The sequence below is a fragment of the Schistocerca americana genome, chromosome 3 (genome assembly GCF_021461395.2).
Source record: "Schistocerca americana isolate TAMUIC-IGC-003095 chromosome 3, iqSchAmer2.1, whole genome shotgun sequence".
In the NCBI taxonomy this organism is placed as follows: Eukaryota; Metazoa; Arthropoda; class Insecta; order Orthoptera; family Acrididae; genus Schistocerca; species Schistocerca americana.
The window spans coordinates 933,268,876-933,286,920 of NC_060121.1; the positions used below are offsets into that span (position 1 = coordinate 933,268,876).

Sequence of the window (18,045 nt, forward strand, 5' to 3'; positions counted from 1 at the left end):
CATGAGATTAGAATAACACCCGCATTAGAAACTAGCGGGTAATTAACCAGTTAATCGAGAGAGCCGGATTTTTTTCACTGCTTCTAGGCGCATCGTTGGACACAACAACACAATCAGGACGTTGACAGTGCACTGCAGTTGCAGTGGTCTGCTGGGTTGGTCAATAGTTTGATAATTGCAAGTTATAGGTACGATTCTCACTCTTGGCGTCCATTTTTAACATTCACGAAAAGATCTAATTCACCTATGGAAACGCCAAGTCCAGAATGTTAGGTCGCACAGTGGTTCAGAATCCGCATTAAACACAATATCCCTTCACTACCAACAGCGTCAGAGCCTGTTTAAATGGCGCCATAACAAAGGCGGCAGCTGCCGAAAGCACAAATTCTGTCGCCGGTAAACTAGCACCAAAAAGTTTATTTCATTTAATTTAGGAATGGTTATTTATTTCACAGTGTTCATATCTGATTATAACTTGAGACGTTGCAATTTTTGGTCCTCGACTGGAATTCGAATTTCTAGGAATGGAATGTGTCAGGGTTGCAATCCTGGTCCAGCACAAACATATTCATAATTTCATTTTACGCCCTAGCATGTGCACACTGACCTACCACGGAAAAATACTTTGCATATTTAAAGTCTGTTCATGAACAGTTAACTATGACGATACGTACCGTTATTTCTAGTGAAACATGCGAGCATCTCACTACTGGTGAGCAAGTAATTGATACTTAACGTCTACTTATGAATGGGAAACAGCGACAGTACGCGCCGGGTTCGATTCCCGGGCAAGCAAAACAAATTGTAGCCTTATCTCATATTGATACAGCTCGCTGCTGCTAAATAAATTCGATTTCTAACATCTGATTTTACTTGGATAACAATCCGATAACGTGCTGGGTAGTAAATCCCGCCACAACATTTTAAATCATTGCATTCCAATTTCAGCACATGTATACTTGTGAAGGCGAGTATATTAAACGTCTTTCGAGGACAATTAACAGGGCGACAATGGTTTTGATGTAGAAATAATTTCGTCATTTCGTTTCAAGTTCCTGTTGTCGTTACTTACATTTTAAAGTATTATTAGTGTTAACAAATACTGGTGAAAATCTTTATATTTCACGTCTCTTTACGGCTAGTCAGCATTGATAATCGTTGCCTCGTAATCAAGTCCCGGGCAGGTGCCAAAGTGTATTTTAGTCAGTAGTTTTGGTAGTGGCTACGTCTGCTGGGTATTCCGTGCAGATCCAGAACAAAAAATTTCGTCATGTCATTTATAGTTCAAACATGTGGGCAAATAATTCTTCATGAATAAGCAGTAAAGTTACGTTACTGATTATACTCCATTAATATTGCGTTTTCTATAGAGCGTTTACCGATGTTTATCGCGTTTTCCTTAACTAGTTCCTTAAACTACCAGTTTCTGCAAAAAACAATCGTCAGTGTAACATTTAGCAGGTGCGGGAAAACCTTATACAGAGTAAAAATACTTCGGACTGTCATAGACCTTTATTAGTCCAGACATTGTCTCAGAATATCTTGTTACGCAAACATTTACTTTGTTTAAGGATTGCTACATAGTTTATGTGCCATAGTTAGTTGTTTCAGATTGTAATGAGATGGTAACGCTTTTGAAAATCATTGTAAGCTGTACAAGCATTAGGGACTAACTCATCTCTAATTACGTGTTTTCCTAGTTTTTGCAGTATCATGGCGTGATGTTACATCGCACTGATTGCCTTAAAGAACAGTGTTGTCTAGTGGTCTCTCGTGGTATCAATTTTGTATAGTCGAACGACTGTATTGCAAAGCGATTAGAGGACCCGCTAGACAGCTACGTTATGTTGGTTGCATGCAAATCAGGAGGACCACAATTCAGGTGGTTCGGATACTTTTGCGCACGATAGTACCTCTGATGCAGACAAATAAGGTGACAAAGACTTTCATAAATGAAAGGTGGAGGATAAATTACATATAATTGTGGCTACATAAGAAAAAGGGCGACAATTTCATGTAATTACCAAACTTGTAAATATGATAAGTAAAATGAGACAACTTTACATAAGTACGAAATGTGTTAGTAGTAATTGTAAAATAATACTCTTAAGCTTTGAGTTTTAATAATCCAAAAGGGCTAACCTATGTCCAGTGATAATATAAACCCTCAAATCCAATCCCCATTGTCTGGTCCAGCAATAAAGGAATAACTTCCCAGATAATGGTATAATTCTGATAAAATATGAAAGGGAAACAAAAAAATTTTTTTCTAACAAATAATGAGATTTTAGCAATGTAAGATGGCATAAATATGAACTGTGACTTTCATCTGGAAAGTAGGACCGCGAGGCATACCTTGCCGATCCTTCCTCCTTGCTGAAAAATCCGCAGCAAGTTTCCACAATGAGCGTCAAAACTTGACATTAGAAAAGGATCGCTTACGTCAAGCTGTGCAAGGGTGTATTGAAAATGCCAAAGTCTGTTGCTCACTTTTGAGCACCACTCTGTTGCCAAGGGTTCCCTGCTGTCCCAACATTCCTGTTCTCGTTGCTTACATTTTAAAGTATTATTGGAACTCTTCTAATGGCCTAACTCATCAACAAAATGGCAGGATAAAAAAATGCAGTAATTGAAAATAAAACCCCCTTAAGGTCAGTGAGACATTGTGCAGCCTTTAAGAGTCTATGTTTCACTTGACAGTTGTATCACTTCTCTTACTGAGGATTGACGAAAAAGATGAATGTCCAATATCTTCTTAACTGCTTTGACTGCCTTGGAGTGCTTAGCTCCTTCCACATGGCTTAATATGGCCATCTTCTCCATGTTGCTGAGCGCGAATGACTTGTAATATGCCCAGAATTCTGACGTCTTGTGGACTTTGTTGCCCTGAAACCTTCAGTCATTCAGCATTGAAATTTACCATGTACTTGGTTTCCCATGATGTACTACTAGAACACTGTGAGAGTTGCCACATGACTCAGGACAGAAAGTTGTTTGTTGTCAACACTCCTGTAACAATCATAAACTGGTGTGCCTTTGAAAGTGAGATGCACACAAAGAATGTATTTTCCCGACAAACCACGTATATTTCCAGTGGATTCTTTGATACCTGATTGTCTGTATGTGCGGGCCCGATGTTGAGACTGTACCCACAGAGCGCGAGAATAAAATATTCACAGAGTCCCTCATGCCTCATAAGATTTATCGAAACGAGATTTTGGTAAATGATAGAATGGAAATATTCGAGTATTTTTCTACATGATAAGCATGTGAAATTTTCTTATCTACCACATTATATGAGTAACTGTAGACTTATGTAATGGAATGACGTGATTTTTTGTTTTTGACAGCTGCTGAAATGAGAATTAATGTGGCTTTGCAACAAGGTAAGTTAAGAAATTGCATGTTCGTGTTTTTTTTTAGCAAAAACGCGATTTTTCATAAACTTTTGACCTGAATTGACCACATTTCCTTGTTTAATAAACCACTGTTTCAGGATTCTGTCACAACTTACAGTGCATAAAACATGACATAGCGCAAACTCTGCTTTGTTTTGCCAATGAAGTAAATTTTAACAAGGAAACGACAGAAATGTGGCTGTTAGTCAAAATTCTCCCCTTCTGAGTGAGTGGTTTTCAAGAGGCAGCAAGTTTTAGTTGCTATAAATATAATGAAGGAGCTGGACCAATGACCGTATTGAAAGACATGCAATTGTACCAACTTTGTGAAAATTGGCACATGAACATTACATATACAAGAATGCAACAACTGGGCATACAAAGAGATGGTTGAAAAATTTCTAGACAGTATTCGAACTGTGGACCACAGTGTTCTCACAAAAACTAAGGTACAAAATTTAATACGAAGTTTCTGAAAAAAATTCTTCGTTTGTGTGACCATATTGTCCATAGCAGCTTTATACTAAATGCAAGTATTTTAAATCCGTCTTTGCAGTTACATTACAAGAAACAATAGTGCCAACCAAGGAAATAAAAACTTGCAAGCAGTCAGTGTTCCCTGATGTGAGAAAAAATCTTTTGTAATGAACTGTTTTTAGATGGAGAAAGCAAGCGAAATAATACATATGTGTGTTTCATGAAGGCCACTGATGTTATTTTATTTCAGTAAAACAAAACACATTTGGTGACTAAAATAGGCATTTCTTTGGAGTTGCAAGACAGATTATTAAGATACCTTCACTGATTTCAGAAATAACCACAGAAAAAAGTAGGCCTCTTGAAAGAAGTGTATAAGGCGGGAAAGTGTTGTGTAAACTAACACTATAGGTGACCGCCAATAAAATGTTGGTTCAGCTATGTCGGTTATTGTTGATTATTACCCAATGTGTTATGTCTATTATAAGGAGCACCACAGTCCTTGGTCCATGTAAAAACCACGAAAATCTGCTGCATTAGGCCACACACAAACAGACCAGCCTGTGGTCAGATTGGTGAGACTAGATTCGATGGGCAAGGCCTGCACATTATTGGAAAACGATGGGCTTCAGATCAGCAGGCCCGATACGGTAGGGCTACCAGCAGAAATGGCCTGCGGTTTAGGCCCGTTGCAGAAATCCATTTGTGTGGCCAGCTATTCACGAGTCACAGACGGCATATTGATGAAATAGACTGCAGTGATCAATCCCTGCAACAAGTAACTTGTGTGAATACTCTGACAATCAATAATAATGAGGATAGATAGTAACTCACTGTAAAGGTGATCACTCATAGGCTCACAGAAAAGACAATCAGTCTCATAGCTAAATTTTTGGCCATAACCTTTGTCAGAAATCGAGCACACACACATCACTCAGACACAGCTCATGGACACAAGGCTGCCATCTCTAGTTGCTGTGTCCACATTCTCTGAGAATCACATCCAAACAAACCACTCCTCACACCTCCATGCTTCTCGTTGGCAGCTGCTTGGCTGTGGCAAGAAGTGGTGGCCACACTGACTGCAAGCTGATGGGAGTGGTAGGAAGGGGAGAAGCAGTAGAAATGAGGGAATAAGGAAGTGGCGCACGTACTCAGCTGCGCCCAGCTGGCGACAGTGCGTCACATCTTCGTAAAAAAAACCATTTGATCTACTGAGACATAAACGAGATTCATCCCGTTTTTTTCCCAAATTTCCATGACACATTTGAAACTCTCTGATTTCCAGACTTTGTGGCAACCCTGATACTGAAGAACATTGGGGATACACTACAGCCATGTCTCACTCCATTTTCAACCACTGCCACCCTTTCATGCCCCTCTACTATTATAACTGCCATCTGGTTTTTGTACAAGTTGTTAATAGCCCTTCGCTACACGTATTTTATCCCTGATATCTTCAGAATTTAAAAGAGAGTACTCCAGTCAACATCGTCAATAACTCTCTCTAAGTCTACAAATGCCTATAGACACAACCTATCTTTCAAGTTAAGTTGTAGGGTCAATACTGCTTCACATGATCCTACATTCCTCCAGAATCAAACTGATCCAAACAATTCATGTTAATACTTTGCAACCATGGCATATTAAACTAACAGTTCAGTAATTTTCACATCTGTCAGCAACCTATTTCTTTGGAAATGGAATTACTACACTTTTCTTGAAGACTGAGGGTATTTTGCTTTTCTCAAACATCTTGCACACCAGATGGAAGAGTTTTATTATGCGGACTGGTTTACCATCTGAGCTCTTGATATTCATACAGCTCTTCTCCTTTCCCCAAAGGCCCCTTTAATTTTCCTGTACGCGGTATCTATCCTTCTCCTAGGGAAATATGCTACTACATCCTTACATCTGTCCTCTAGTATTCCTGCTTAGCAAATCTGTACTTCCTGTTAACCTCATTTTTTAAACGTTTATATTCCCTTTTGCTTGCTTCAGTTTCCTCCTTCCATCAACTAAATTCAATATCTCTTGCATTATCCAAGGATTTCCATTAGGACTTGTGCTTTTACCTATTTCATCTTCTGCTGCCTTCACTATTTCATCTCTTACAGATACTCATTCATCTTCTATTGTATCCCTTTCCCTTGTTCTAGTCAACCATTGCCTAATGTTCCCTCTTAAACTCTCCTCAGCCTCTGGTTCTTTCAGCTTATCCAGGTTCCATCTCCTTAATTTCCTAACTTTTTCCAGTTTCTTCACCTTTAAGCTGCAGTTCATAACCAATAAATTGTGGTCAGAGTGCACATCTGCCCCTGGAAATGTCTTACAATTTAAAATCTGGTTCCTAAATCTCTGTCTAATCATTATATAATCAATCTGAAACTTTCCAGTGTCTCCAGGTCTCTTTCACATATACAACCTCCTTTTATGTTTCTTAAACCAAGTACTAGCGATGAATAAATTATGTTCTGTGCAGAATTCTACCAGGTGGCTTCCTCTTTCATTCCTCTCCCCTTGTCCGTATTCAAAAACTATTTTTCTTTCTCTTCCTTTTCCCACTATTGAATTCCAGTCTCCTGTCACAATTAAATGTTCATCTCCTTTAACTATGTGAATAACTTCTTTTATCTTATCATACATTTCTCCAGTCTCTTCATCATCTGCAGACCTAGTTGGTGTGCAAACTCTTATTACTGTGATGGGTATGGGCTTCATGTCTATCTTGGCTACAATAATGTTTTTATTATGCTTTTCATAGTAGCTTACCCACATTCCTATTTTCTTATCCATTCCTGCGTTACTGCTGTCTGACCTTGTATTTATAACCCTGAATTCATCTGACCATAAATCATGTCCCTCCTGCTACTGAACTACACTAATCCCCACTATATCTTCAATCTATCCATTTCCATTTTTAAATTTTCTAATGTGCCTGTCCAATTAAGGGATCCAACATTCTATGCTTCAATCTGTGGAATGCCAGTCTTATTTCTCCTGATGACATCATCTTCCTGAGTAGTCCCCACCTGGAGACCCGAATGGGTGACTATTTTACTCAAGATCATGCCATCATCATTTAACCATACAGTAAAGCAGTATGTTCTTGGGAAAAATCACAGCTGCAGTTTCCCCTTGCTTTCAGCTGTTTGCAGTACCTGCACAACAAGGCCACTTTGGCTGACGTTACAAGGCCCGATCAGTTAATCATCCAGACTGTTGCCCCTGCAACTATTGAAAAGTCTGCTTCCCCTCTTCAGGGAGTGCACATTTGTCTGGCCTCCCAACAGATACCCCTCCGTTGAGGTTGTAACTTTGGTACGGCTATCTGTGGCGTTGAGGCACACAAGCCACTCCACCGATGGCAAGATCCATGGTTTACGGGGATGCTACAAAGTAGTGAAATGTAAATCTCAAAGACAGTAGCTCACAGGAGGAAACAAAACAATAACTAAGATAATAAAACAACACACTGTGCATAATGTGTAACAAAATGCTTTGGAAACCACAAATTGCATGTTATACATGGCAAATAATGGATTAGGCATTTGGCATTGAGAACAGTGTATATTTTCCCAATAACAGTTCCATGATGGCTTGGTGTGAAATGAGTTTTAAGCTACCGCCTGGGGGCCAAGGATCTACAACTCAATAAGATTCCACTCTTATGATGGGACATAGTTAAGCATATAAATAATTTTTACATATGGGGCAAATGTATGTATAGAGTGGCGCACATAAAACTGGCCCAAACCAGAATGCGAACACGCATAAGTAGCTTTACTAGCTTGTCAGTTTCTTTGCCACCTTCCAACAGTATGGCGTGTGAGTAGTTCATATGGAAAGTAGTCATTATAAACTGTATGCTTCATTATCATGCCTTACTCCATTGAAGAACATGTGTTCATTGTTGAAGAATATATGCGGTCTGAACCCATTAACGTTGTTCGTAATTCTTTTCATGAAAAGTTTCGTGAAAGTAATATTCCTGCAAAATCAAAGATTCAGGATCTAGTGAGAAATAAGGCACCGACTGTACGTACACCTGAAGTTGTAGCAAATACGACAGCACACATTGAAAGAAGTCCCTACAGCTCAACACGATGATTATCACAGCAATGTGGAATATCTCGCAACTGATTGCTGGAAAATGTCACTGGGAAACGTCTTAATCTGTTCCTCCTTTTTTCTATGGTTGAAGTTTGGTTCCATCTGTCGGGTTAAGTTAATTCACAAAACACAAGACATTGGGCTACAGAGAATCCCCATGGCATACTTCAAAAGCCGTTACAGAATTTAAAAATTGATGTATGGTGTACTGTATCTGGTAACAGAATTATCGGGCCATTGTTCTTCAACAAAACTGTCAACACACATGTTTACTTGCAACTCTACAATGAATTTTCAGCTGTGTTAACTCCAAACGAAAAATGTTGTGCATATTTCCAGCAGGATGGGGCAACTTCTCATACGTCAGATTTGTCCTTAGCTTGTATCAGACATGCCAACTTTCAAAAGTGAAAAATCAGGAGAATTTTAGCGGTGTGAATTACAACACATTCCTGACGATTAAAGTTGCAATAATTCAATACCTGTAACAACTCAATTACATTTGCTTTATTATTTACATGTAAATACTAAATAATGGACATACCTGAGCCTTCAGACTGTATAATTTATCATTCAACACGCCAAACAACACGAATGATGAGCTCTGCAGGTTGTTTTGGATTCACATACATTCAAGTGAAGCACTCTCGAGAGAACTACAGTTCGAAATTACGATCCGAGGAAACAAATTTACGTATATTAGATTTCTGTTTTAACATTTGCACAGTTTTTGCATGAATAAATCACTGTTAAATGATCATACGTTTTCATTTCATAATGCAACCCATATCTGCATGGCATCTTATACCCATAAGACGTCTCTCCCAAATTTAAATCAATTTTATACATGATGTACATGTTAGGCTTAGCAAATAATCTGAATAGTTTATCAGTCTGAATTTGTCAGATTATGGTAGTTACTTATTTAGCACACCCATAGCTGACTTACGGTAGCCTTCTTTAAAAACTCTGAACTAAATTTCTGCTCAAAGCACTTGCCTTTTTGAACTGATTTTAAAATTAAAAGTTTCTCCAAAGACGTTCCTGAAAGCATGGACCTGAATTGAGTTTTGGTCTCTCTAACTGTGCTAAAAATTCTCTCACATTCCACATTACTATGTGGAACTGACAAAATTCTGAGTGTGGAGAGTGGAGAATATCAACTTCTGTACCTAAGCGTTCACTTTCGATGGTCAGAATATTAGGAAATCTGTTTATGAAAAATCTAAGGCTGAAAAATGATGCTTTGACAATTACAGAAATATTTGCAACTTCTGCATGCGTTAAAACTTTATCTTTGAATAGAAATTTGTGTATCATATAATCACATGATAAGAAACATTTTCTTACAGTCTTTAAGAATATAGACTTTTCCTTCAGCTTCAAAGTGGTCTCCAAAGCAAATGTAGAATTTCCTATCATCAGATTATAATCATCCTTTTGTTTTGCTGGAGTGTGATATTCTACATCAATAAGAGAGCTGGAGGTTTTAATAATGAGTGGTCTCACAAATCTTGCCATCACACTCTTCAGTAGTTCCTCCAAAATTGACCTCAATGAGTGGATATGTGGGGCACTTGTCTGCAGAGCTACATTTGGGCTCTCAAAGATAGGCATAAAACTTGAAAGGAAAAAGCATAAAGATTTATGTAAATTTGATGACAGTAACATGAACAATCATTCCTCACGTGATAAAGCATGGTCCACAGTGTCAATGGTTTTCTGTGAAACTGATGATTGGGTTTTTCTTTTAAGTGAAGAGTGTGGTGAAATCTTATCACAGTGCTTGGACTTGTGATATGAAGTAGATGCATCTACATTTTGAGTATGTTTTGGAATTTTATAATTCTTCAATGTTTCCACTTCAGAATCCTTACTTACAATTTCACTTTTGAACAAACTAACCAAAGGGTCACACTGCTCCAAAATCCTATCTAAACATCTTTTCAACGATAACCATTGTGTAGGCACATGTTTCAGAATTTTCCTCATTTCTGTGTCATGTAAAGTTTGAAGCTTTCTAAATTTTTCTTTCCTCTTTGCACTCCTTTCCAAATAATAAACTATTTCAATAATATTTTTGTCAACGTTTAAAGGCAAATATGCCTTCTCAGCAGCAAGATTAATTAGGTGACAAGAACAGCCTACAATGATTAAGTTAGCAATTTCTTGCTTCAAACATCCTGCCACACCCTTTTTAGCCCTACCATTACAGGAGCATTATCAGCACCAAAAGCAAGACAGTTTTTTGATGGAATACGGAATACTCGTAAAGTTGGAAGTAGAAGATCAGCAATATTAACTCCAGTGGCATCTCCTTTTAAATTAGGCACAGAGAGTAGGCAATTTTGAATTTTACAAAGTTCAGGGCTGAAGAACGATAGGATAATAGGATATAACATAAAGTCCGTTTTATTACTACTGCAAGTGCATAATAATTTTCGCTTTTTTTTTTTCTTTTTTTTTCTTTTTTTTTTTTTTTCCTTCTTTCATGCACATTTCCATAAGGATAGCGGTTGTTTCTGTTCTGGCGCACCCATATTGTTTCGCAATTTCAGAATTGGGAAATGTTTAGGGAAACAAAGGCCCAGCGTGAATGGCACAGTTTATAGTCAAGTTACGCTCTACAATAAATGAGGTAAATAAAGCCTCAGCATTCGTCACAGAATCTACATTTTGGGGTTTACACGACAAGTTAAGTTTTTTGTTCCATTCTACACAATGGACACTCTCCTTGTGTTTTTTAGTTTGCACATGTTTAAGAATGTAACATTTCCCACCATGACCACTGAAAAGTCACATCTACATACACTACAAAATGTGTAAGTTTGTCCCTTCCTCGATTCACTTAAACACGGAAACTCTTCCTTATACACGTTTCTGAACACTGCATCGTATTTCTTCGCCATTCTGCACGAAAAATAATCAACACCTCCAAGATATGCAGCCAACAACTACTGCAGAGTACACAAATCGCGCAGCAGAACCGAGAAGACAATGGTCTTGTAGCAGCGATGCCAACCCTGGCGCACCGTTTCCCCCTATATTGCACTTCAAATTCCCCTAATAATTTACCACACCGTCGGGTAAGTGAGCGAAAGGGGGGGGCGGTAAAAGGGAGTCAAGAATGAAATTGTCGAGCGGGGAGGGGAGGGTAGTAACCCTAAATATTTTCCCCCCTGAAACATTTATCCCTCTAACTTTCCCCCTAGGCAGCTTAATTCCCCCTAAATTTAGGGGGAAATCCCCCAACTTGGCAACACTGCCCTGTAGACACAACAACGCTAATCACTTTGCTCGGAACGACTATCAACTACTCCTTGTCCACGATAACTTTATGACTGTGCTACCAGAAGCAGAGGAAATTGGCACTAGTTGATAGATATTCATTTGTGTCCGAACCTGCCAATGATAAGTTCCTTACTTCCTTGTTGATACGATGCGCGAGCTACGCCTCCTGCCACTCCCGACAGCCACCACACGAATGTTCCAAGTTAACATAGACAAGTAGCAGCCATACCTTGTCATCCACCAATATATCAAAGGAACGGGATTTTCAAATAGTAAGGAAAGCATTGAAAATGCTCTGAAAATAGGGATATCGGTCTTCACGGTCAGGAGATCGAAAGGAAGAAAGAAAAATCGGGAGTCTCCCGCTTCAATTGGGAGAGTTGGCACGTCTGTAATGTATGCATACTGATTTTACAGAAGAGAGGACCATTAGTAAGGACTTGTGACCACCCCGTTCTCCTGACTTGTTACCATGTGACTTTTACCTCTGGGGATTTCTAAAGGCTAGAGTCTACTGCAACAATCCCAGAACACTTGACACATTAAAAAACAATATGTGTCAAGAAATTTCGAACATTCCTCAAAGAGTAGTGAAAAGTGATTTCCTTAACATGCTTCGACGTGCACATCTTTGCTTGGATGCTGGCGGAGAACATTTTGAACACCGACTTTAAATTCCTTCCTGAAATATGCTTATTAAACTAATAAAAGTAAATCTATTACTTAAACTGTTAATTACACAGTTAATAATGAAACTGTACAATAAAAATTTAAGAAAGCAATGATGTACTTCGATGTTCTTCATTCATATTCCTTCCAGTGCAGGGGTCGGTTTTATGTGCGCCACTCTGTATAAAGCGCTTCTTTGTACTTTATATCTGAATTGCTATTTTGACAACACATAATTGACTTTGTATTAATATTTTATACACATGATGCAACTCACACAAAGCTTAATTTTTGGAGACAAAGCCGACGTCAGCTGCAGCTGTTGGACGAATTTTTGCCATCAAAAGGGAATTCCAACACATTTGTATTGGTATTCAGGTGCCTGAGGATGAAGTCACATGGTCTGAAATCAATTGCCACTAGTGGAAAGCAATTAATACAACTGTTTGCACATAAAAAATATGAAGGAAATACACAGTATTTATTTTGTAGCAAAACCCTAGAGCAGAATGAAATGCAGAAGAAAATTAAATTCATTCACTCAGGCAATGGTAAGGAGTACTGTAAAAAATAAAAAAAATCTGAGAATGTCTAGAATACATAAGGCAGTAAGATTAGACGAACACTGTATACTCACCGCAGTGTATGTTGTTTGATGCTTGTTTACCATAATAGTTCTGGGCAGAGACGACAGAAACAACTACCTGTTTCACAGTAGCCACATACCAAAGCAATTGATGGAAAGAATGCTTTGCAGGTATGGTGAGGCAAGAAGCTCGATTTGCCACATTTGAAAATTTTTTGTTTGCAAATTATGGCATTAATTCCTGAGGAGAAGTGCCAAAAATGGAACTTCATGTCCAGGAAATTGGTATTTGATATTTATAGTGTGTGTACCCTAAGGACATTGCCTGACTGATCTTGATACATACAACATCATTAATGACAGAAACATGGTGTTTTATCAGAAAACATACAAAACTGTAATGTATATTACCTATGTTGGGCATCCAAGAGGAACAATGAACCATCTTAAGAAAATAAACAGAAGAAATTAGAAGAGAATGTTGAAAAATACACACGTTATGAATTCTTCAAAAGATGATGATACTTTCACCTCAAGTGTGAATGACTATGTTACATGCCAGTCAGCTAACAATGATATTGCCATGGGGAGAACATCAATAGATTCACCAATATGAAATTATAGCTTACGTACATGAAAAGAGACTGTCCAGTACAGGGTGAAAGAGAAATGGGGTCTTAGATTATAACTGATGACATGTCAATTGCTGAATGATCCTCCACCAGTTGATGAAAAATAAAACATGTTCATTATGACAGAGCACGCAGAACGAGCAGCTGAGCGCGCATGAGGTGTGCCTGCTAGTGTGAATGTGTGTGTGTGTGTGTGTGTGTGGATAGAGAAAGAGAAAGAGAGAGAGAGAGAGAGAGAGAGAGAGAGAGAGAGAGAGATAACGGTACAGCCTCCCCCAGGACTCATATGAAATGTCCGATTCCACCCTTTTTTTTAATATGCGTCCGGATAGTTATCAGACAATTCAGTGCTTCCTAAGGCCTTGTATGTGTGATATATATATATCATTGTCCTATTTGATAAAAAACTTGATATTCATTGTGAAGGCATGTGAAATGTTCTAGAAGGACGTGCATTGTCGTAATTATTGGTGGATTGTAGTCATTGATAAAATTATGTACATATACTAACTTAAGTAACTAATCAAGAAATTGAAGTAATAAGTCCTTAGAAACAAATAACTAGAGACTGCAGAGATGTTAGCATGAAAAACCAATGCTTCTAATTAACAAAATTGTAATCTAAAACTCCAGTAACCTTAGACCTCACTATCTTGAAAAACAGCTGAAAAGTTGTTACTAGGCAAAGTATTTTCATTTGTTATCTATTTTTGTCTTCCTCTGTAATTAATATTCTTTTAATTACATTTCTAATTAACTCTCAAATTGTTACATCTCACAGTTTTGCAATTTCCAGAATCTGAAGCCTTATTCGTTCATTCTATGTATTTAATCTGATAAAGCACGAGCTCTGTACTACCATTTCATGTTAGTAACCAAATCCAAACTGTAATTAATTACGTAACTAAAATAATATGAGAGACATTATTGTAATTAAAGTTCAGAATGATTTTCTTATGGAAAACTATAGATATTACTATAAAAGATTGTCATTGAATATTGTATTTTATGCCTTATTCAACTGTAACATCAGTTTCTTTACGTTTTGTAAATTTTAATTGTAACATCAAAATTGTACAAAATTAATAATACTTTATTTTGGAAGTTATTGTTAAAATTCTATATAAAGCGATGCAGCGAGGCTGTGAGTTAGTTGTTGTTTTTTAATTGAGTTTGGAAGTTACTCTTGGAAGACAACGAGATCAGTGAAGTCTGTCCATGTTTTGTTTACATGACGAGTGTGCAGTTTGGATGTCAATTAATGTGAAGCATGAAAATTTCCCATCCATTCATCAGTGGACCAGGCAGAAGAAACTTAAGTTGAGCAACATTCAACATGAATCATTACAGAGTGTGTGTTGTGTGTGTGTGTGTGTGTGTGTGTGTGTGTGTGTGTGTGTGTGTGTTTCCTTTCTTTTCTGAAGAAGGCTTTGGCTGAAACTTCAGTGAGCAACAGTCTTTTCACTGTCCCTGCAGCAACCCAATGTGTCATCTTTATAGCAGGTAACAATCTATACCTTTATATAATATTGTTCAATGTTATATATTACACATGAAAAAGTGTTTTATCTCTTATGTGTGTATTTTAAATGAAGATCAATGAAAAAGGAGCTGATTATGAGGAAGTCTACTTATCAGTTAAAAGATTTACTGTGGCAGATGAAGAAAAAGTCATAGATTGGGATGATACAGTGTATTTTTACATGGGTACAGTGACACCAAAATTTATACATTACAACAGAGAGGTACTCGAAAGGTGTCCAAATATATTTGTGAAACAAGCCTCTGCACAATCTGAAGCAGGTTAGCTGACAACGGATTCTGAAATAAAGTAGGATACTGCTTGAAATAGCATTCAAAATGTCTAGAACTGATGCTTGAGTATATTATTTTGTTGACAAATCAGTGATGTTATCCTCACAAGTGTGGAAAGATGATTACCAATTTTTGCTAAATGCCCATGAAACAAACCGGAAATCAAGGAAAAGCTGAAAGAGAAGTTATGCGTGAAAGTTATTGGCCAAGTGAAGCAATGTATTGGAATGAACATAACCAGAAATCATGAGAAACGTGTGATTACGGTTGATCAAAGGAAGAATATCAGTAAAGTATTGGGAAGCAAAATATGATAAACACCCTACTGAAAGAAGTGACAAAACCCCCCCTTGAGGCAAGCTGCATTATGTCTGCTACACGATGTACAACTAACAAGCTCCGATATTTCATATGCTGTATACAAGTCAACACTGAAATGACTTAGAAAATAACAACTTGTATTGGTGTAAAAAGAACTATATAATATCTTCTGGGTAACAAGGATCTCCAACTATATTTCACTAAAGAAGTTTGCACAAAAACAACTTGATACTGTGATTCTGACAAGGTAATGATCCTGTAGATGGGAGGTCCTGCATTAGCTACTCTTATCTGTTCCATAAATGCAGTACTGCTTAAATTACGCAAACACTTTCTACAGCAAAGGTGGATTACATAGTAATGGCATCAGCAGCTTAGGAAGCCTGTGCCCCGATGATGCACAAGCTATGCCCTTTGACAGTTATAATCCAACAAAGCTGGCCACTTACAGACTGCTGTAATCCAAGGATGAAAGCATTTTATCAGAAAAGTGTTAATAAGGTCACGAATTAAAGGATGGGGCACAGAGAAAAGTTGTACTGTGTTGATGAATTTCTAGTGAGGCTGTTTGATATTAGAATATAAATAATTTTATGGTGTTGCAGTTATTTGTGAAATTATGGAGTATACACACATATTCGTTGGCTGTGATGTTACATTATTTGCAGCGTATGATGCTGGAGTCGATAAAGGTATCCTTTTTTACCATTTCATTTGGCAGTTATATGGTTCTGAAGTAAGTGAAGCACACATTACCAATAAATATATGTATTCTTCCAAAAAATAAAAAATGATTATATACAATGTTGTAGTATGTACAACAATGGCCTATGATATGGCCAGAATCAGAACCTTGAACATGTAATTTTATACATAAACTGTTCAAGCAATAGTACAAAAGTAGAACAAAAAACGTAACACTTTTCAAATGGAGAAATGAAAAGGTAATGATGATGAAGTTTTCACACATCATTCAGCACATTGCAAGCTACAATATCTGAGCTTGAAAGTACAACTCCACAGAAAGTCAGGAAATTTTCTGTGTTACATGGTATTAACAACAAGGAACATCAATCTCAGTGTCTCAAAGGCTTCAGCTTTATAAAAAATAATATACGTACATATAGTGGTAGGGCAGCTCTAAATAACAGTATTAATAATAATAATAATAATAACAATAACAAGCTTTCAGTCTTTCATGATGTGCACTTCTTAAGGTATATCATATTTACATCAGGTAAAGAAACTTGCTGGTTATCATACAAAATTTGTTTTACAAATTTAATATGACACAAAAGTTATGAGAAGTATATTTTTATGGCACTCAATGGTAATAAAACTTGATGTACAATGATATAAAAATAATGTAGTGTTCATTGTTAAACATTAAAAACAAATTGTTAATCATAATGATGAAATACTTCCAGCAAATTTCCAAATTATAGCTCTTATATTAAAACATACGGCAAACTTCAAGGTCCAATTATTGTTCTGAAACAATGGTTAAAACAAACTCAACACTGCAGCAGTTGCTTCACTTATTTTGTGAGATTAGGAACTCAACAGTTTAAAATAGTATTAGTTTGTCATATTCCCGCACAGTAATGCAGCTCCATGTCTTACTTTGGAACAACACATAAAAAATACAGCAAGAAAGTTGATTAAAACCACAGATGAGATGTATGTTCATCAGTGAGGAGTGCTCATAATTAAACTTAAGATATCTGTGTCACTCATTGTGGGTAAGACTGTTTTAAAGCATTTTCTCTCCACAGCATTTGTTATCAACGATTTCCACATGTTATCAGTCTGAAAAAAAAGTTCAACAATGAATGTTAAAAATACTCTGAAACATTTATACACCATTATTATAAAGTTAAAAGCTCTTCCTACTGCTTTGATGTATAAAAGACACTGCCATACTCTAGATACATGGAACAAGTGATATTTTATGAGTTTTAAAAACTATTCATAAGGCCACAAAACATTAGGAAGAGGAATAAAAAAGGTTGATATAATTTGTTTGCAGAATGACTATTACAACAGGGGGAATTTCTTTCTTGTTATCATAGAATTAGTCAGCTAATATTTCTAAATTTCCTTCATAACAAATTTAACTATTTGGGACGGGATGGCAATGTAGTCAAAATGTATTCTTCCAGTGCTTCATTCAGTCAGTTAGATATATTGAAATTGGAAATCAAATGCCGATTTTATCTTTATTTTGATAAATGAGAGTGGGAAATTCCAAAAAGAGCATTTCACACACAGTCAGCCTGGCGTCGGCAGCCAGAACAGTCATGTGTGTGTGAGAGAGTTGTGTTTCAGTGTGTGTGTGTGTGTGTGTGTGTGTGTGTGTCAGAGAGCACGCGCACTTGTTGTCTAATTCTGATGAAGGCCATTATGGCTGAAAGCTTACTTGTTTGACAGTCTTTTTGTTGTGCCTATCTGTTACTCAACATCTCCACTATATGGTAAGTAACAATCTATATTGTTACTTTCATGAGTTTGATGCACCAAGTGAAACCATGCCTAAAAAAGAAATTTATAATAATTATGGTATATGAAAGGAATATTCAACCAAGAAAACAAGCTATTGCTTATCTTCACAAGATGAAATGTGTAGCGGCATTGATAGACATGTGTAAATGTGACACAACACCTAGCTTTCAGAACTAACAATTCCTTCTACATCCTCACTATAGGTGGGTCCCTCTTTACTGGGGCTTTGAGTGACCTGCCC

At 37.2% G+C, this 18,045-nt stretch overlaps 1 protein-coding gene and 1 long non-coding RNA gene across 3 annotated transcripts in view; one reads left to right on the forward strand and one right to left on the reverse strand.

Annotated features, from left to right (window-relative positions):
* Window positions 1-1,204: 1,204 nt before the first annotated feature.
* On the forward strand, window positions 1,205-4,197 carry LOC124605298. 2 transcript variants are annotated; one of them, XR_006978635.1, is made up of 5 exons: window positions 1,205-1,625; window positions 1,701-2,016; window positions 3,351-3,386; window positions 3,497-3,847; window positions 3,955-4,197. It is a non-coding gene; the product is annotated as an uncharacterized LOC124605298 (long non-coding RNA). The 2 variants fall into 2 exon arrangements; XR_006978634.1 differs by having other exon boundaries at window positions 1,205-2,016; window positions 3,955-4,196.
* Window positions 4,198-16,523: 12,326 nt separating this feature from the next.
* Window positions 16,524-18,045, reverse strand: part of LOC124605297 — a 242,634-nt gene continuing 241,112 nt past the window's right edge. The window contains exon 21 of the mRNA XM_047136878.1: window positions 16,524-17,111. Within this exon, the coding sequence (XP_046992834.1) occupies window positions 16,992-17,111 (120 nt within the window). The 3' untranslated portion in view covers window positions 16,524-16,991. The remainder of the gene's footprint in view (window positions 17,112-18,045) is intronic.